The sequence below is a fragment of the Glandiceps talaboti genome, chromosome 23, assembly GCF_964340395.1.
Source record: "Glandiceps talaboti chromosome 23, keGlaTala1.1, whole genome shotgun sequence".
Taxonomy (NCBI): Eukaryota; Metazoa; Hemichordata; class Enteropneusta; family Spengelidae; genus Glandiceps; species Glandiceps talaboti.
The window spans coordinates 102,519-125,268 of NC_135571.1; the positions used below are offsets into that span (position 1 = coordinate 102,519).

At 35.4% G+C, this 22,750-nt stretch overlaps 1 protein-coding gene across 1 annotated transcript in view; it reads right to left on the reverse strand.

Moving 5' to 3' along the window:
* Nucleotides 1-18,487, reverse strand: part of LOC144453094 (uncharacterized) — a 35,518-nt gene extending 17,031 nt beyond the window's left edge. The window contains exons 1-18 of the mRNA XM_078144370.1: nt 18,056-18,487; nt 16,600-16,714; nt 14,459-14,997; nt 13,865-13,979; nt 12,938-13,476; nt 12,623-12,734; nt 10,500-11,032; nt 9,266-9,380; nt 7,972-8,510; nt 7,506-7,620; nt 5,990-6,525; nt 5,516-5,627; nt 4,472-4,815; nt 4,050-4,244; nt 3,224-3,335; nt 2,044-2,579; nt 1,151-1,262; nt 139-680 (exon numbers count right to left, since the gene is read on the reverse strand). Of these exons, the coding sequence (XP_078000496.1) occupies nt 139-680; nt 1,151-1,262; nt 2,044-2,579; nt 3,224-3,335; nt 4,050-4,244; nt 4,472-4,815; nt 5,516-5,627; nt 5,990-6,525; nt 7,506-7,620; nt 7,972-8,510; nt 9,266-9,380; nt 10,500-11,032; nt 12,623-12,734; nt 12,938-13,476; nt 13,865-13,979; nt 14,459-14,997; nt 16,600-16,714; nt 18,056-18,487 (5,643 nt within the window). The remainder of the gene's footprint in view (nt 1-138; nt 681-1,150; nt 1,263-2,043; nt 2,580-3,223; nt 3,336-4,049; nt 4,245-4,471; nt 4,816-5,515; nt 5,628-5,989; nt 6,526-7,505; nt 7,621-7,971; nt 8,511-9,265; nt 9,381-10,499; nt 11,033-12,622; nt 12,735-12,937; nt 13,477-13,864; nt 13,980-14,458; nt 14,998-16,599; nt 16,715-18,055) is intronic.
* Between the last annotated feature and the right edge of the window lie 4,263 nt (nt 18,488-22,750).

A 22,750-nucleotide genomic window follows, 5' to 3' on the forward strand; every position in this document is an offset into this window, starting at 1 on the left:
GCTGATACCCTATATTGGGTGTAATTCCATAAAGTTACAGAAACCAACTCCTTTACGGGTTGCACTAAGTTATCTCATAAGTAAATTTCGACAACAGTCTACCCATAAAACGTATGGAGAAGACGCATATATACTTACATTCAAATCATCTCCAGTTAGCACAGTGCTCCATATGTTAAAGTTCATAATGTGACCATTGAAGGCCCAACTTTTATAGAAGCCTCCTCCTTGTATGCTTTGCTTCTGTCCTATTATAAAAGAACCACCACCTTTAATAGTTTGACCGGTTGCTAATCCAGACCCTGAGTACACCACTTGTCCTTTGTCATATATCTTATATGTTCCATCATCGGAGGTCCACGTAAAGCATAGATAATGCCAGCTGCCATCTTCGACATTAACTGATGTAAATGGACTCCATCTATTCTTGAGGTAGAATCGTAAGTTGTCAGGTCCCATAAATACCAGGCTACCATACCAATCTCTGTATGCAAAGTAACTAAATATTGTGGTGTACCAGGCATTTGTATCGGTAACATCAACTTTCATCCACCAACAAATACTTAACTTGGTAAGATCTGGCAATACTTTGGACACTGATGCGTAGCTCCAGTCCACTGTATTGTCAATGTCCCAGGCTCTGCCACGGAATGCACCCTTGGAACATTTATCTTTAGCAGCTGATAGGGACAAGATGAATAATAAAATAATGAAAATCATGTATCAAATATATGCACGTATCAGTAATATATTAAATATTAAGAATCTGTGTTAGAAATATGTTGTTTATGTCAAATACAGGGTAAAGTTGTATTCAAATGTATGATCAGATCATTAAACTGTTGTGAAATTCCATGGTTATTTTCTAACATTCGTTGCGAAGTATAGTATGTATGATGGGGTCCAGAGAGGCATATGCTTTAATTTCATCTTCATGAAAGGTTCGTCTCTCGTGTCAATGACCATTGTCATAAATATATTTAGATATTTTATAATGAGACTGATGCAAGCAATTGCTTAGTTTACATTGTCATACCCGGACACATCATGTAATAAACTATGTGACGATTTAACCATGACCTGTGAGATATTAAAAAACAATATGACGGACCAAATCATCACTTAGCTTGTAAAATTGAGGAATACATACGGCATTCTATATCTGAGTCTTTTACATCAACGTCTACGAGGTCACCAGATGTGAATCCATTCCAAGACACCAGATTACCACATCCTGTCAGACAACCATCAGCTGCCATAGCCTTCATGAATTAGAAATACCAAGAGTGGTTTATATGTGCTTGTTATTGATTCTTGTCGTCGCCGACATTGAGAACTTGCTTGATTCGAGCCTCTCTTTTTCTTGTCTGTGATCTTACACACTCTACAGTAATATTACTCAAAAACACACCTGCATATCTGTTTTAAATAACTGATACAAGATTACCTTTCATCTACTAACCTCGTCATACATATCAACCGTCGTAATGCAATAATAAGGTTCCATATTACACATGGAAATTTAACAAATTAAACGTATAAAGTTAAAATTGAAAGAGTTGCGCAGTTGACCTTTTGTATTCAAGGGATGGTATATTATTCCTAAACAACCGATCATTGACACGTGGTTTGAATGTGAGTGCGTGTGTATATGTGGATACAAGAGATGATGATGCACTGGTATAATCAACTTCGTTAATTCACTACCTCAAAGGGAAGCATGGTATTGTAGCATGTTGCGTGTAAATTTGGCATTGTCCTGTAATACCTCTCGTTGGCCTGGTAAAGTCATATACAAGTGATTTTTTCTTCTGACATTTTGTCTGTCAGGCATTTTGTATATCAATTTGATACTAGTATTAATTTGTCTACTTTATTGTTGTTGTTGTTGTTGTTGTTGTTGTTGTTGTTGTTGTTGTTGCTGCTGCTGCTGTTGTTGTTTGTTTGTTTGTTTGCTTGTTTTTGTGTTAATTGGTTCCCCGGAGGAGAACAAGATTTTGAATAAAATAAAGTAGATATACACAACAAAAATACAAGGAATACCTCAATTGCCTCGGTACTGAGCACATCATCCCATACGTTAAAATTTGTGAGGTCGCCTAGGTAGGACTCAGTTCTGGTAAATGTGCCTGCTGCCGTCTGATGCTGTCCTATCATCATGGTACCACCACCAAGAATCAACTTATTCTTGAAGAGATTGATATTGGTATACTTCATATTCCCATCTTTGAAATATTGGTAGCGACCTTCAGCTGTTGTCCACGTGACGCACACGTGGTGCCATAACCCATAATTCAACTCCATAGTAGAGAAAGCACCAGCCTGGTTGCCAATCCACATCCTCATGTTGTGTACGTATTGTATGAGAATACTGCCATAACTATCACCCTGTGTTCGATAACTCATCAAGGCACGGGGATAGGTCGTCTTATCATTGGTTCTCATCCAGAAACACACCGTTAGTTCGTCAAAATCTTGGAAAGTTCTATCAACATTGACATACGTATACTCAGCAGTGCTGTCAAATACCAAAGTCTTGTCTTCATACTCTCCACCATAACAAACAGGTATTTCAGGACCTGCATGAAAAATAGGAGAATTTTATCTACACTTGAAGGGGTTCATGTCTGCATTTTGTTGTATTGCTATGTTTGCGTCTGTTTCGGACCTCGTGTGTTACACAAGGTGAAACATGACAATTGATTGGTAGTTCCTGAATCGGATTAAGGATTGCATCTTTTGAAAACAAAACAAAATCAGACGACATAATATTTTGCAATGAAATCAACAAATGTAACCCATGGCCAACGAAGTTTTCCTGTTAAACGGAAATTCCTGTCTTTATCAATCGAACAAATGAATTTGTATGAATGAAATCTGAACAGGACTTTCATCAAATTTCAAGAAGTAAATGGAATGGTATTTTGGTAAGTTTGGGCTCTTCTAAAACTACATTAATCAATGAAAAGGTTATATTCCTTGTAAATAGCCTACCTATTTCTTGATTTAACAATGATGATATTTCAACAGTCGTGGGTCAGGTCAGGATCTCATTACATGTTTGTCTTGCTTATACTACCCTGTATAAACCTTACCAAGTAACTAATTCCACATTCCATAGCATGTGTGCACTGGGATAGCAAATTAGCTATTGTTAAAAGGTAGTTATTATGTATTGTGATATGTTTAAAGTTGAAGCCGGTCTAACTTAGTAAATACTTACTACATTCAATTTCATTTTCTGCTACTTCGGCATTAACAACGTCGGATGCAGTGATGTAAGACCACATCATAATATCTCCACATTTTCTTTCACATGGTGCCACGGCCATGTCCTATTTACCATGAAAAAGAACAAATATATACCTGATAGTGAAATTCTAATTTTAGTCATAGATTGCTATGTGATAATGATAATTTTAAGAGTCAATGTAAAGTACACATATGCGAAATAAGAAATTGGGAGGGAGCATTTTAGCACGCTGCATAGTCTGCATTGAGGCAAATCTTAGGTAGGCGAATTCATAATATTCAAAGGCCCACTTCGGATTACGACTGAAATTTAGGTGTGAAAAGAGGCCTCTAGCAGATCTACATAAAACTTTGTCTAGATAAAGAAAATTAATCCACATAATCCGCATGGCTCTATAATACGAATTCGATGACCCGGTCTGGATTATATATAACTATAGAAGTGTACATCATATTCAGTACTGTCAAGGGTGTTCAAATACGTCTATTCAAGGATACTGTAAACATATTTGTTTTTGGTGGAATAACAATTTAGGCAGTGACAGGCACTCTTTAATTTGATGAACACTGCTAGCAAATAACTTATCCAGTCGACCAGTCATGCAATACAGAGCAATTGTTGGTGACACCATTCACAATAGCTGAATATAGGTTGAAATAAATCCAATGCAAAAAAACCAACAACAACAACAAACAAAAATAAACAAATAAACAACAATATATCAGCATTATCACATGTAAAATGGTGTTCAAATACGTTTTGACAAGAAAGAGTACAAAACAAATGAATTACAAACCTTTATTTCACCGGGTTCTAAAGCATCACTCCACATATTGAAATTAGCAAGTTCTCCATAATATGCATTGTGTTTTAGGAATCCACCTCCATATTTGGTCTGCTCCTGACCGAGGACCAATACCCCGTTTCCCTTAATAGTCTGAAAGCTTTTCAGATTAATTCCCGTAAATCTCGTCTCACCGTCCTTGTACAACTAATATAAAGAGATTAGGAACCCAAAATTTTAAATAATGGTGAAATTGATCGTAAAGGTTATAAGAAGTAATGGATTGCCATTATTATTATTATGCCAACCTAGCTTATCAATACATAACAACTTCAACATTTGTTTCAGCTACATGAAAAGTAATACTCACAGTTGATCAACAGCACTATGGAAAATGTGTGATACACAAATAAAAGAGATAATTGAAACAATACCTTGTAAGTGCCTCCATTTGAATTCCACGTGACACACACGTGATGCCACAATCCATAGTTTACTTTCATTCCGGAGTAGGTGCCTGCTTGACCCTTAATCCACATTCTAAGGTTAATAGGATACTCTACCCAGACACTACCATAGTAACCATCACCAGGGGCGAAGTAACTGACAAGGGAGCGGTGATAACCAATGGTATCCGTCGTTCTCATCCACCAACACATGGTGAACTCTTGGAGGTCGGGAATTTGTTTGGTGATCATAACGTAACTCCATTGACTCGTACTATCAAGTGTAAGAGTTTGGTTTTCGTATGGGCCACCATTACATGAGGGCTCGTAGCCTGAAAATAAAAAAATACCGAAATACACAAACATTTTAGGAAGTTAGAAATATCAATTATTCTGCATTTATATGATTTATTTAACACTTATTAAAACAGGTCCAAACAGTTGGTGTAAAGTTGGTGTTGAATTCAACAATTATATTATACTAGTGTATTGACGGTGCAAATGCATATATCCTATTTGTTCAGATACATACATATCAAGTTTGGCACAGTTACCATACGTCCACGATGTCCGGAATAATTAGACTTGAACGATGTCATCTTTGATTACTGTCCACGTTAATGGTCTGCAGAACACAATAACTCCGAAAATCCCTAATAACGTTAACCCGTACCTCTTACGCGTAATGGCTGGGGTCCGTCTTGACGCAAACGCACCCTGGAAGCATGCATAACTTAAAATCAGAAATTCTTTGAAGTGAAACTTCACTAAATATTCGTATTCCATGCCATTCTATATGCTCACCTTATTTGCATCCTAAACCAATGTTTTTATCACTATTTAAAATGTCAATATACCATCACAATATGCAAATCAACTCCTAGTGGTGGTGCATTGCCTTAAAAAGCATGTAAAAAGTCCACATTCACACTAAACCACTAAATGTATACATTCAGGGAAGTAAAGTGGGGTAGGGAGTTAACATTTGTGCTCAGTATAGATATATCATGTGATAAACTGTATAACACTTACGACACTCAACTTCCGAATCCTCAACGACAATAGAGGTCACTTCGTCTGACGTAAATGAGGCCCATGATACTATATCTCCACAATCATTGGTGCAGCCTTCCAGTGACATGCGCTGTGTATAAAAAATAATGTACGGTTGCCTTTAATAATATATGAAAACACACTATCATCTACAGTAAGTATTGTAATCATCTATGACCGATATTAATATAGAGAGTCATGCTAAGACTTATTATTGATAATGATTATGTATTATATAAAATGATTTGAGGTATGGACAAGGACGACTGTAAGGTTGTTATAAATCACAGTGTGTGGAAATGACATTTTCATTATAACATGTCTGCAGTACATCTACCGTCATTAATGTTTAGAGAACAATATTAATTTGATAACTAGCCTTATTATATGTTATCATCCCGTATACGTAGTATCATTATATTCATGTAAATTTCAATACAGTTCTACAAGTACCTCAATTTTGGCGTCGTCAACCACTGAACTCCACATATTGAAGTTGGTCATCTCCCCCTTGTAGTAATATGCTCTACCTAGAGGGGTACCACCAAGTGTGTTCAATCTTCCACCAACGATCAGATCGCCGCCACCCAGGATAACCTTATCCTTTTGTAAATTTGTCATTGCTTTGACAAGGCTGCCATCTTGGAAGTACTGATAACTGCCACCGTCCGAGTCCCATGTGAAACAAAGATGTGTCCATCGCTCATAGTTAACCTTCAAACCGCTGGCTGTAGCAGCACCATTGTTGACATACATTAACAAGTTATTCACGTTGTGGATCAAAATTGCATAGTTGTAACCCTTTGCGAGATAGGTTACAAGTGCAGTTGCTGAACGTGTATCAGCAGTCTTGATCCATGTGCAAATAGTGAACTCCCACATGTCTGGAATGGTTCTTGATGTCTTAGCAAAAGTGTATTCGGTTGTACTGTCAAGCTTCCATTTCTTACCATCGTATTCTCCTCCATAACACAATGGTAGTACAGGACCTGTGGACGAATCAAATATCTCACTATTAGATTTATGTCTGGCCCCTTATAGATCCCTTAAATATTAAGTCAGTTCTCGTAATTTCAGTTCCTACGAACCCAATTAGGTTTTTTGATAAATAATCGGTGGATCATATTCGATTCTATCGTGATTGTTGTCTCAAGCAGTCATGTCTATACAGACAGACAGACAGACAGACAGACAGACAGACAGACAGAAGATTTTGAGATCTAAACAGTTACATTTGCTGCAAAATGGCTTAGCGCCTTAATTGTACTATTGTTACTTAAATCTTCCAGGGTGAAAAAAAAGGTGTTTACATCCAGTTTCCACAAAGACAGATATTACCAAGAAATATCTACACTCGTATCGAATATGATGTGAAGAAAATAAACGAATACGGTCTAAATAATACTTATTTTAGTGTTTAAGACTATTAATTTTAAGCATACATTAACGAAAGTGATTATCTTGTCGCAAATGTACCTTAACTTGACGTGGACTATATTAATATTTGGATTGAATTGGTGCTCGAAGATATGGAACAGTGGGTTACTTCGTGTTCATACTTTGTCACAACAAAATAATATATATACATAGAGTTTCATTTCTCTTTCGCCAAATAGAGTGGTCAATCACCTTGGAGAGCTATCATACATAAAAATGAAATTAGTCTGATATTACATTATGGATTTTCACTACGGACCGTTTCACCAGAAGGATAGTCGGGTGTATATATATATATATATATATATATATATATATATATATATATATATATATATATATATATATATATATATATATATATATATATATATATATATATATATATATATATATATATATATATATATATATATATATATATATATATATATAGTATCAAGTGTAATGTTTTATTTTTTCTATATTTAGTCAATATTTTAAATTTGATGTTGGTATGATGATTTTTGAAAAGTATGGATATTTTACTTACTGCAAGGAATGTCTGAATCCTTTACAACAACAGCTGCTGAGACATCACTAGATCTAAAATAGGGCCAGGAGACAATATCTCCACATGTATCGCCACAAACATCAATGGATATAGCCTGTGTGTTAATTGTAATGAATTATATAGTAACTTATACCACATTGCTGAAATAGTTTCACATGTGTACAACATTCTGTCGGCCATCTTGATGTACTCATTTCTCATTTAACAAACGACATACATCGGACTTGAATAAACAAAATAGAAATCTGTGTGACTTCTTTTAATAGAAAGAACTAAAGTGTTTATTATTAAACTCAATCACATGTTTGTTGTTATATATCTAAATATCAACGAAATGGTAATACAATAATTATTCGACAATATTCAAACCAGTTTCAGAGAGTTATTGCATCTCATCACAAATAAAATGAATACAGGTGGTGTGCTTTGTCATCAATTAACTTACTGCTATTTCTTCTGCTTTGAGAGCCTCACTCCATATGTTAAATTTAGTAACTTCATGATTAAACCCGTACACTTTGTTCAGACCACCCCCAACGGAAGCCTGCCATTGGCCGATGATGAGGGTTCCACCACCGAGGATAGTTTGTCCCTTTCGCAAGTTGTAGTACGTGTATCTCATTTTACCATCCTTGTAGTAATAATATCTGCCATCGTTGAATTCATCCCATGTGACACACACGTGTTGCCACAGACCATAGTTCACTTTAATACTACTAGCGGCACCGGCGCCATTGTTGACCCACAACTGTAAGTTATTCGGATTATAAACGTAAATACTACCGGTATTAACGTTCGATGAGCGGTATGTTACTAAATATCTCGATGCTGTCGAGTCAGTACTTTTTAGCCACCAACACATCGTGAATTCCCTCATATCAGGAATAGTTTGGAAGGTTTGGACTATACTGAAATCGTCAGCGTTATCCATTACTAAAACTTTATCTTTGAATTCACCTTCTTCGCATTCATTAACTCTAGGCTCTATAAGACACAACGTAAAATACGATAACATGTTAAATGTAATATTCTACTTAAACTTTTGTTTTATAACAATGAACGTACAAAGAAAATCGCATGGACCATCTTAAAATCACTTGGGTTAAAATGTCATCAATATCCTATCTGCCATTTTTGTCTATTATCGTGTGATATGTGCATGTTGTATTTAGTTTCACAAACATTGACTAATTTGAGACATACATTTTATACATGCATACATGCATACATGCATGCATACATACATACATACATACATACATATATGCATGCATGCATGCACGCACGCACGCACGCACGCACGCACGCACACACACACACACACACACACACATACATACATACATACATACATACATACATACATACATACATACATACATACATATATACAGCTAAAGAAATACATACAGATAAAGAAATAAAAATATAATATATACATGTAAAGTGTCTTCAAGTGTATCACCTTCAATCGTTGACAGGTTTATTCGTATACCATTGTCTAGTACTAATGTCAACGGTACTGTTAATGTACATTTTATTACTTTAAATTGGTATGTCTAACTCCAGTGTTGTAGACTACATGGTCATAAGTTAACATATAGAGTATTGTCCAACCGTAAGGAAACAAGTCCTGTCAAGAGAGCTGATACTTAGCAACCTTTTCTGGAGGTTGAACACCGTACATACAGTTGCCATTAAAATTATATATGCAAAGAATAGATATTGCAATTGCTTACTGCAGACAGAGTTTGCATCTTCAATATTTACATCTGTCAAATCAGAAGAGGTGAAGTCTGCCCATGATATTAGATCTCCACATCCATTCTCACAACCACGATTTTTAGCAAAGCCCTATAAATATATAGACAGAGGGAGTATAGGTGAGCAAAAGTTACGAGTAAAACAACCCTTAGCAATAAGTATAATCCTACGTGTTTCTCCGTACTTGCAGTAGAATTGTACCACCTAGGTTTGTCATAAAATAACAACCATTCGATGTCTTGGTCGACACAGTAATTCCACTCCACATGCATCACTATAAGCGCGTGTGAGAATAAGTCGACCGTCTTGTTCTCTTTTGACTTTCTAGCATGAGGTAAAATGCTTTTCCAGGTACCGAGAAATTACACAAGGCTTAAGCAAGATATATATGGCTTCACTATCCAAAAACATATCTGTGTACTAAAATAGAATGATACACAACAAATTCATATAGTACACACAGAATTTAGATAAATTGTACTATATATATATCGACATGCACTTGTATTGTGAAACGTATATACGTATATATATACCTAATTCAAAAGAATAAGGGTGTAATGAGTCGTTACTCAGAGTTTCACGCTTATTGCGATCATCAGACGACTAACGGTATAGTTCTATGATGTTCCAATTTCAATGTTCAACAATTCCATTTCACGCGATATGGGTTTAATGTTATATATATATATATATATATATATATATATATATATATATATATATATATATATATATATATATATATATATATATATATATATATATATATATATATATATATATATATATTAGGGCCAGCACCAGTGATGTCAATATCGTGTCTATTCTATTCACCATCTATCTGACATTTTCTGACTGTTGTCTAACATACACGTGTATCAATATATTATCTACATGTACCGTCGGCCGAGCTTAGTTCACCTGTACAAGCAATGATCGTGTCCTCTAAAGGTACCACATATTTCTAAGTAACTGTACTAGAATGAATGTTTAGCAATCAATCAATATATCAATCTATCAATCTATCAAGAATGATTATTTATGAACACTATCGTAATACATGTAGTTCCAAATGAATACACACCCGTTCTATTCCATTGAAAGTTAGGATTTGCTTCAAAAGAGCTGTTGATTATGAGTAAAAAAATTCCCTTGAAACTTTAAAAATTGGGTTCCCTATTAAACAGACAAGGACAAAGTTATTACCTCTATATCAGAGTTCAGTATAATGTCACTCCACATGTTGAAATCTGAAAGTTCGCCAATATATGAGTAGACTCTATTGAAGGTGCTGCTTGTGGTTTGTCGTTGACCAAGAATAAGTTTACCACCTCCTTTCAGTAATTGGCCGGACACCAGATTTGACTGAGAAAAAACCTTACTGCCGTCTTTGTAAAACTCATGGTAGCCATCATCAGTTGTCCACGTGACACAAACGTGATGCCAGATTCCATACGTCACTGAAACGCCTGATGGGGTCGCCCACGTGTTTTTGATGCCGGCCCTGAGATTAGTTGGATTGTATACCAGAATACTTCCAACGGAATCACCAGTGGTAAAATAAGAGAATACAGCCCTTGACGCAGAGATATCGTTTGTTCTCATCCACCAACAGGCGGTGAAAGACCATATGTCTTGGAAGTCAGTCGGTGCAGTGACGTATGTATATTCTGTGGTACTATCAAAGACCATTGTTTTGTTTGTGAATGCTCCGTTTTCACACACGATTTCTGCCTCTTCTGTTGTACAGAAAAAATAGGTAAATATGTAGAAGTTAGGAATTACAATAATATTTATGACATGACGAAACATGACTGCGTATTGATGAGATTAAAATCTATTACCCAGACTGGTGTGAAATCAATGTGAAGTTATACTTGGTACTGTGGCAAGGGTTTGTTTTATGCACTACCTACCACGTTTTTACTTTTATCATTGAACCAACGTAAAGTCATATAGTAAATATTCCCTCAATATTTTAAGATTACATAACAGTTACTGTATTAATGTATAGTCTCTAATATATCAACTGTCATCATAAATTAGTATAAAAAGATGAACTGCAGCATTTGTAGGGGATTGTTTTAGGCTTACTAAAATTTTATTATAGCGGTCTATATTGCTCCTTTCAAGTTATTCAGTGTAATGGCTTACACAACCTTCTATACTTCTGTGATTTAAGCTTTAAAACGCTCTGAACTACTGATATCAAAAATAACTTTGTGATTTAAGCTTTAAAACGCTCTGTATTACTGCTGTTAACATACTTTTGTGATTTAAGCTTTAAAACGCTCTGTATTACTGCTGTTAACTGACTTTTGTGATTTAAGCTTTAAAACGCTCTGTATTACTGCTGTTAACTGACTTGTGATTTAGGCTTTAAAACACTCTGTATTACTGCTGTTAACATACTTTTGTGATTTAAGCTTTAAAACGCTCTGTATTACTGCTGTTAACATACTTGTGATTTAAGCTTTAAAACGCTCTGTATTACTGCTGTTAACTGACTTGTGATTTAAGCTTTAAAACACTCTGTATTACTGCTGTTAACAGACTTTGTGATTTAAGCTTTAAAACACTCTGTATTACTGCTGTTAACAGACTTTGTGATTTAAGCTTTAAAACGCTCTGTATTACTGCTGTTAACATACTTTTGTGATTTAAGCTGAAAAACGCTCTGAACTGCTGATATCAAAAATAACTTTGTGATTTAAGCTTTAAAACGCTCTGTATCACTGCTGTTAACATACTTTTGTGATTTAAGCTTTAAAACGCTCTGTATTACTGCTGTTAACAGACTTTGTGATTTAGGCTTTAAAACACTCTGTATTACTGCTGTTAACATACTTGTGATTTAAGCTTTAAAACACTCTGTATTACTGCTGTTAACAGACTTTGTGATTTAGGCTTTAAAACGCTCTGTATTACTGCTGTTAACAGACTTTGTGATTTAAGCTTTAAAACGCTCTGTATTACTGCTGTTAACAGACTTTGTGATTTAGGCTTTAAAACACTCTGTATTACTGCTGTTAACATACTTTTGTGATTTAAGCTTTAAAACACTCTGTATTACTGCTGTTAACATACTTTTGTGATTTAAGCTGAAAAACGCTCAGATCAGAACTACTGATATTAAAAATAACTTTGTGATAACGCTCTGAAGTATTGATGTTAAAAAACTTTGTGATTTAAGCTTTACAACGCTGTGAGCTACTTATAGTGACAATCTTTGCGATTGAGGCTGAAAAAATGCTCAGAACTAATGTTGTTGACAAACTTTGTGATTGAAGCTGAACAACGCTCTGAACCACTGATGTTAACAAACTTACCACACTGTAAATCGTGATCTGCAACGTCAATGGCAGCTATATCATCGTCTCTAAAGTAAGACCATGAAATCACATTACCACAGATATACCCACATGGCTCAGCAAACATTGCCTGTAAATAAAGATCATCATCATCATTTTCACCATCATAATAGTCATCATCATCATCATTTTTAGAACCCACAAGCCTGTAAGACATTATTTAAATTATATTATTCCATCTTGAAGAAAGACTTCGTTTCTGAATGCATAGGGATAACTCGTTTTATACTGATAGGGCATTCTTATATACATCTGAACACACGATAAACTTACCTCGATTGCACTATCTTCAAGTTCTTTATTCCACATGTTGAATTTGGTTATTTCTGCATTAAAACTATACGCTGTTGCAAAGGTGCCACCCTGAGACCCTTGCCACTGTCCAATGATGAAAGTACCTCCCTCTGTGATGACGTAATTTGCTCTCAGATTAACTGCTGTTTTTCGTAATTTAGCATCTTTGAAGTATTGATATTTGCCATTGGCAGATGTCCACGTCTGGCAGATATGAAACCATAAACCATAACTAATGGCAGTACCACTAGCTGTACCTGCTGCATTGTCAATGTACAACTGAATATTGTTGGGGTTCTTCAAATATATGCTTCCAGTATTGATGTTAGACGTTCTGTATGTATATATATATCTACCCGCATTTGCGTCAGTTGTCTTTACCCACATACAAACAGTCATGGCTGACATTTCCGGAATTTCATGTCTTACAGTGGCATAGCTGTATTGAGTAGAGGAGCTGGCTAGTGTCCATTTACTGTCATCATAGTCACCCTCTCCACAAGTTGTGGTACGGGGTTCTGCAATGGCAATTAAACAGGCCATTATAACAATTAAAATTACTAAGACTTAATAATAAACCTATTTACGCATCAAATGGAATGATTGCAGTAAGTATATAGTAAAGAGTTACATTCTAGTATATACTATCATTGTGATACATATTTCATGAAACAAAACAATTAAGGTAGAAATGGGGTTTTATACAAGATAATAAGTGTCAGTACACCAGCATATACACTCTCAATGCTATCATTACATGCACGTGTACAATTTTGAATATTAACATGAACTGGCTAAATGAGGAATGTCACATTAACAGTTTGTAATTTTTCGATCCTTGAAAATATTTTGGATGCAAATTTCCAGCCTAGCCTCATGACCCATAAGATGCTCCTGGTAGCATACCACATACGGCTTCGGCATCTTCTACTTCTACATCTGTCAAGTCATCAGTTGTGTAGTCGGACCAGGATACAATGTCTCCACATCCATTTTCACAGCCTCGGTTGTCAATGAATACCTTTAGTACAAAAGTTGTAGAAATATATTAAATTACCATTGTTAAATCAAAGTTCCTATCGATTAAGGTGCCCAAACTGGTGACTAACAACTGCAAATGTGAACCATCCTGTGGGCTCAGTATATTAGTACACGAGGAAACTGGAGTGCCCGGTTAAAAGCCACATTGTTCAGTAGAGTCAAATCGAAAGACACATTTATTATCATGAATGATATATAAGTCGTAAATATGTTTTACTAAACAAACGGTTAGAGAACTTTTAGAGTCAAGAACGGCGGATAATGTGCACTCTAGATTCCATATGCATTTTATATTTCTCTTAAATCATCATCATCATCATCATCATCATCATCATCATTAGCATCACCTCAACTACCCCCACCGATATCTGCTCTTCATTATTCTTAAAAATAACCATACCTATAGGCATAGGGTTCTACAGGAAACAGAGGAGAGAATGAAATATGGTGACTCGTTACCTGAATTTCGTCTGAAGTAAGAACTCTGCTCCACATGTTGAAGTCGGATAAATCACCATAGTAAGAATACGCTCTGTTAAATCCCCCTCCAAGGCTGCCTTGTTTTTGACCAATAATCAGTTCACCACCACCGCGTAGTATTTTATTGGCTGAATAACTAGATTGTGTGTACGCAAGGCCACCGTCTCTGTAAATTTGGTATGTACCACCGTCGGCAGTCCACGTCAGACACACATGATGCCACATACCATAGTTCACTGCGATCCCCGAATTTGTTCCCCATTGGTTTTTTATGACAGCTCGGAGATTGTACGGATTTTCTAACAGGAAACTACTAACTGAATCACCAGCGGCAAAGTAGCTCATGATTGTATGGCGTGCACTGCTTACGTCATTTGTGCTCATCCACCAACATGTGGTAAATGCCCAAATATCCCTGATATCTTTGTCGATTGTAGCAAGGGTATATTCAGTGGTACTATCAAACTTCCACAGTTTATCTTCGAATGTACCACCAGAACAAACCGGCTCTGCAGGGGCTGCATATGACCAACACAAACAGAGAAGCTATCAATCATTACACCTATATGAGACAACAACTATTCGACCTAACATAAAACTTAAAGCCTGTGCCATGATTACGATTGATAGCTGTATCACCCATAAATGTAATATTAACAATAAAATATAATAAAAATCAACCATAAATGTAACACTAAACATAATAACCTTAAACCATAAATATAAAAGTGATTTTTATTACATTCATGATTAGTATAACATTTATGGCTTTTATTACATTTACCGGTGATGCATATGGCACATTTCGTTTTATTGCAGGAACAGCTGTATTACCAACATAGAGCACACACGTTTGTTTGATCACATGATGTTAATTGACACAGTTTAGTAATCTCGTAGTCAGAATACATCATACATATACACACGCATTCATGATCGAGCATTGATATTTTAAACTTTATATGTTAGTAATTAATAATAAGGATATAATCGTAATTCGAATACTATAAACTACCTAAGATATTCATTCATTCTAATGTAATTATAGTGTTGAAGTGGTAAATGATGCTCACTACTATGTGACATGTAATACAGTGTAACTTGCTATGTTGATTTCCGCCGTGAAACCGATATTGTCACAACACTCAACAGCATAACATTTACAACAAAATACCATCAGTGTGTTCAAAGTTATATGAGATGGAGAACTTTGTGAACTTACACTTAACTTTATGGAAATGAAAGAGTACTTCGGCTGGCTGAATTAAAATTTTATGAGTATTGCCATATTTTATCATCTTGATTGATAAAATTCATTGCTACATTTTCTTTGTTTCACTTATTATAATCATATCATATCAACTGCATCACTTATAGGGTAACAACATTTACGTTTCTGACTATTTTTACACCACAAACAACAGTCTCATTATCAGCACAAATCATTGTATTAAATGCAAACAAATGTACAGTTGCTACTTCATCTGCACTAGCTGCAACTGAGATATTGTTTCATCAAATAACAAAGATATATTCATTAATAATTGGCCAATTATTTATAAACAGATTGCATCTGTTAGTTATTGGTCAATATTATATGTACATAGTGTAGTGGCAAGTTGCAGATTTTTAAATTTACCACCATGATATTAAAACTGTACTATTGTAACTGTTTGACTATCATTTTTCGATCAGATAATCACAATATATTCACTGAAATTGTGCGAAGTACCAATAATTAGAATACCATATAATGGTCGATATAATCCATACGTCGTACAGAAATCAGTTTGATTTGATTTATCGTGTACACAGATACGAAAAATACGTTTAACCAATAAGTTTAATCAATAAGTTCACAATATACGATTTCACGACTAACATATGTTATATCTAACAAAATATATTCAATAAGAAAAATGCAGTTGCAGCTGGCATGGTGTTGCTTTAACCATTTTTGTCGTCAGACAATGAAAAGTAGCACTGTTATCAGACCCTTTGTTGACCCAATGTAATACTATTAGTAAGATTTTTTCGAGCTAGACACTGTTTCTAGTTTACTTGTTTAAATTGTACACTGCATCTCTTGAAAACGGGTGTCTTGAAAAGTGAATACATACCACATGGAATATCTGCATCCTTAACTGTAACAGCTGTCGATATGTCACTTGGTCTGAAATATGGCCATGACACTGCATTACCACAGAAAATCTCACAGGGTGATTCAGCCATATCCTGCTCAATAAAGATAATTCGAATTAATTATCAATTTCCCACGCTTTCCGTCCACAATCAATTCATTGACGCACGCACGCGCGCGCGCACACACACACACACACACACACATACATACATACATACATACATACATACACATACATATATACACAGACACAGACACCCCCCCTCCCCCCCCCCCACACACACAGACCGGACATGAAACCAATAATATGAAAGTTTATTGTCATAGCTAAAATGTAGAGATAAACTAAGATCATTCCATTGGATGCCATGAACCATACTGTAATGTCAAGAAATGGTAAAGTTCAATACCTCATACATACATACATACATACATGCATACATGCATACATGCATACATACATACATACATACATACATACATACATACATACATACATACATACATACATACATACATTGTTATGATGATGCAATTTTCTCTGTGACCCCTCTGCGACCGGTCAATGTCTTAAGTCACGGAATTTTCCATTGAGGTTGCCTAATTACTTATTGCTTTGAAATTGTAATTAATTTAATTTGCATGTCAATAGATACACTTACAGGGACATGAATATTTTGTGTATTGGGTTGGCATGGCCTGGACAGTAATAGCCTGGCAGTCGGATAGAACACATGGACTTTTCTGTTGCAGCACAGCTAGTGAGTTTTGAGAAATCTGTACTTGGCTAACGAAGTGACTGTTTTACTCAATACAGTTAGTCTTTGGAACTCTCTTTGATATTGCCGATGTTATAGAGACTGGACTTGGTACCTTCTTCGTTTGGAAACTACATGTCGAACTTTCTGTGCAGACTTGAAATACACTTGGTATTCTGCGAACTTTGTGAATTATAAATCAGTTTGCTGTTCTACAAACTCGGCAGCCATTGTTAACCAGTACACCTGAAGGTTTCTGGGTGTGTGCAAATTGGAGTAAGTTGTCAGAGCTGTGCTGCATTTAGCTTTCTTTACTTCAAGTAAGACTTTGTGTACTAGGACTTTATTTTCTTTTACCATCTTTAAACAGTATTAATTTCAAAAACCTGGTTACTTGTGTAGGAATTTCCTCATATGCTGTTTATATTATTACGTTAATCTCAAATAAACTGTGGGTGTATTAGGTTCACCTGTACGGCCATACCACTCAGCATTGTAATCTTTAGTTATAATTTAGGTTTGGAATAAACCCGTTCTAAGTTTAAGTTGCCGATTGTATCGTCTTTTCTGTACGTAACAACATACATACATACATACATACATACATACATACATACATACATACATACAAGATTGGGCTTGTTGTTTAGCTACGGAAAGTAAAAGATTGCTCACCTCAATTATGTCTGCATCCAAAATGGAATCCCATATGTTAAATTTAGTTACTTCGTGGTTAAATCCATACACTTTGTTTAGACCACCACCAACCGATGCCTGCCATTGTCCAATAAGTAATGTACCTCCCCCTAGAATAGTTTGGGTGCTTCTCAAATTGTAGTAAGTATATCTCATATTGCCATCTTTGTAATAGTGGTATCTTCCAGTGTCGTCTGAATCCCACGTCATACATAGATGGTGCCATAGGCCGTAATTGACAGCTATGCCACTGGCGACACCAGCTTGGTTGTTGACGTACATTTGTATATTGTTGGGATTTTTCACGAAGAAGCTACCAGTATTAACATTTGATGAGCGATACGTAAGCAGGTACTTTGATACTGATGTGTCTGTGCTTCTTAGCCACCAACACATAGTAAATTCCGTCATATCTGGAATTGACTGGAATGACTGAACATAGCTTAAATCGTCTGAGTTATCCAGTACCAGCACTTTATCATCGAAATCTCCCTTTTTGTCATCCTCGCACTCAACTCTCTCTTCTATGAAAGATAAATACAAACATATTACAATCTATACATAGGTTTTGGACAAATGTAATACAAAGTATATATATGTATTACTTTCATATTTTCGAGGTTGTTGATCTCTACATTGAATGTTGCACTAGTACTTGCAATAGAGGTGAAGATAGCTGTGGTCATTATATATATCAGCCTGACTGGTAACTCTGAACGTCATTTTCGATGTAATCCTGCGCAAATTTCCGATAATTTCCCTCATGGAAGAATATATAAACAGTTTAATGTCTCAAGTTAGCGAATGAAAATCCGGCACGTGTAGTATTTTAAGTGTCAATGTTTTTAAACTACAGTATACAGCTGAAGACACTACAGTATGGTTATAGTCACAGATTATTTAGTTATCAAAATTTTAATTCAATACCTTTTAAACTTATTGTCGATTATACTCTCCAATCGATTAACAAGCAGACAGACAAACAAACAAACAAACAAACACACGAACGAACGAACAAACAAACACACGAACGAACAAACAAAGCAACTTACTGCACTCTGCATTTGCATCTTGTGGGTCTATATCTGTCAGGTCGGAAGTTGTAAACACAGACCATGAAACCAAGTCACCACATCCATTATCACATCCTCTGTTTTTAGCAAATTGCTAGATGTAAAATTAAAAGTAAGATGAATTTCCACTTCATTAACTTGGCTACAGTCTTCCTAATAGCAACCCCCTTGTATAATTATGAAATGGACAATAATACTTCTTCTCCGTAAAAAAGCACACGGGATTTATTCTAAGACAATAATACAGCGAAATGAACAAAAAAACATAAGAGATATCGTAGACTGTGTAACCCTGAGGTCCGAAAATAACCTTTCAACATCATATTTAAATTATATCTTATATACATCATTTTAAAGGATGTTATGATAGCATACTTTTATATCTTGTCATGTACAATATTTTTAAGTCATAAATACCCGAATATCGTGACTTTGAAGAAGACCAGAGGATAGAGGTTGAGAGACAACATTTGTTGTTGGACGAGTATTGTTTTATTTGTACGATAATGTACATGATTTGACTACAGCATCAAACCGTGTGTTCATGGACATTACCTTTTGCTCTGATTGTAGTGAATTGATTACCATTTGGCAAAATAGAAATGAGATAGATTTATGGACTTACTATAAATATTCAAATGTTAATGTCCGTTATAATAAAAGATTGTACTTTACCTCTATATCGGATGCTAGGATTTCTTTACTCCAGAAATTGAAATCAGACATTTCACCAATATAGGAATATGCCCTATTGAAGGTTCCAGAACTGGTTTGTCTCTGGCCAAGGATCATTGTGCCAGCGCCCCTGAGCAGTTGATTAGTTTTCAGGTTTGACTGAGTAAAACTTCTGCTGCCATCTTTGAAGATATTGTGGTTCCCACCATCCGATGTCCAAGTTACGCAGATATGATGCCACACTCCATATGTTACTGATATTCCAGAAACAGAGGCCCAACCGTTCTTGATCATTGCTCGTAGATTAAGTGAATTTTGAACAATTATACTTCCGTAGCTGTCCCCAGGAGCAAAGTAACTGAACAGAGCACGAGGTTGTCCTGATACATCGTTGGTTCTCATCCACCAACATGCTGTAAAGCCCCACATATCTACAAAGTCTGTCGGTACAGAGGCATATGTGTATTCGGTGGTACTATCAAATGGCAGAGTCTTATCAGAAAGGGGACCTCCAGTACAAACTATTTCTTCTTCCTCTGAAAAAAAGAGAAACATTTCTCAATATTTTTCTAGTTTACCAGTACAGTGCAATCACGCCTTTCATGCAACTGGAACGCAACCATACATGTTATGCAATTGACAACAAACATACCTCCGTCAATTAATGTCAGCAAAAGGAAAAAATGAATCCTAGTCCATGACAGTCTTCCAATCAGTATTTGATTTAATGTAAGTTTTGGCAACCAATCGATGTGATTTATGGTTACTTTCTCCCTTCAATCCAGTGTTGCCAATATCTTGGTGTCTGAATGCCTCATGTGTAAACTTGGACACCCCTTTTATAAAAAAAAATAATTAGTGGTGTCACTGTATATATCCAATTCTATAGTTATTGGCTAATATATAGTCAATTCATACTGATCATAAAGCTCCAAAATCTAAGGGTTTTTGAAGTGTATGTTCAAGTAAGTGACAAAGGGAATTACAAACATACCACACTGTAAACCATGATCATTAACTTCAATGGCTGCTAGATCATCAGATCGGAAATAGGACCACCATACAACATTACCACATTCGTAACCACATGGCTCTCCAAAGATAGCCTAGGTTTAAAAAATATTCGTTAAAAATATTGCACATACATAATAGTACTTATTCTTCCAGTTAACAAATGACTTCACAGTCATATAATTATTTCACAGATATTCATCAAAAGATTCTGAATAAATAATTTGTTGTAAAGTACTTATTCTTCCAGTTAACAAATGACTTCATAGTCATATAATTATTTCACAGATATTCATCAAAAGATTCTGAATAAATAATTTGTTGTAAAGCTACCTGTGGATTAAACATTCAACAAACCAAATATCCAACAACTACATTCCTGTTTAATTATTAAATTATCAAATATAAATGAACAGCAAGGGATCAAAGACTGCAATGACTGTTTTACCAAACTAAAGGTATACACAAGTTTGGCAGCCTACTAGATATATACAATTAACCTGTGACGAAATGCTCGACTTCATATATTAACTATCGAACTTAAAAAACTGTTTTTTTATGCTATAGGAATACAAATGATGCTATGCTGGTTTCTGTAATCAGGACATATTGTCATTAAAAGTCGGCTTTACCTCAATCTTCTCTACATCCAGTACTTCACTCCAAACATTTAATTTGGTAATCTCACCATTGAAACTATAGGCTGTTGCGAAAGAGCCGCCCTGATTGGCTCCTTGCCACTGTCCAATAATTAGTGTACCACCTCCGTTGATCGCAGTATCTTTTCTCAAGTTGAAATATGTGTATCTAAGTCTTGCATCTTTGTAGTATTCGTAGTTGCCATTGTCTGATGTCCATGTTTGACAAATATGGAACCAATTACCATAATTGATAGCCGTCCCACTCGCTACGCCAGCAACATTATCAATGTACATCTGGAGATTGTTTGGGTTCTTTAGATAGAAACTACCTGTGTTGATATTGGATGTTTTGTAGGTATACAAGTATTTACTTGCTGAGGTTTCACTGGTTTTTACCCACATACAAACTGTCATCGCCGTCATAGTAGGAATCGGTTGCCTCACTACAGCATAGCTAAATACTGAGGTGGTTGTTGCAAGTGTCCACTTCGAGTCATCGAAGTCACCCTCACCGCACTCATCAACTCTATCCTCTGTAAGAGTGAAAAGTTAATAAGAAATTGGTCATTAGTTGTGACCTCAAACTAGTAAAAACCGCTCATACCTTGCCGTAAAAGGTGTAATACTTGTTGCAATCGAGTATATAAAATGAATATGAAATGAAGCATTTAATGTATTCTGTAATCATGTAGGTAAAGGTCACAGACATTCATTGAGGCTTCACATACAAAATATGTTCTTCACAATTTTGTACATATACAGGAAGGGGTTGTTATGTTTCTGACTGTCTACTGTGCATGTGTCATCATTATCTCCAAAACTAGTTGGCTCAAATGAGATGAAATTTGGCATAAAAGGTCTTATGGTGATTGCTAGACTAAGAGATGATTGGTCTAAATATGATATATACCACCAATAGGTGCTCAGAACTTATTCTAATATGGTTGATATATTGGTGGCATATAACTCTTTTTTGTAAATTTGAGCAAATGACGGCCATATATGTAATTAAAAATCAAATCAATTTCTACCTAGCACAGACACATTGTAGTGTTTACATATTGCTAATTTCTTTTAAATCGTAAAAAGTAATATAGAAGAAAAGAAGTATACACAAACATTATGTTTCGTGCTCATTTAATTTGTACTGAATGGCAGCCATATTTGTAGTAACAAAATCACTATATTACTGCATAACTCAAAATCTTGAATACTCAGACTCTATTCAAGTGTCTAACCCATGTAATTAAATGCAAGCTTTCTTGCATGAATGA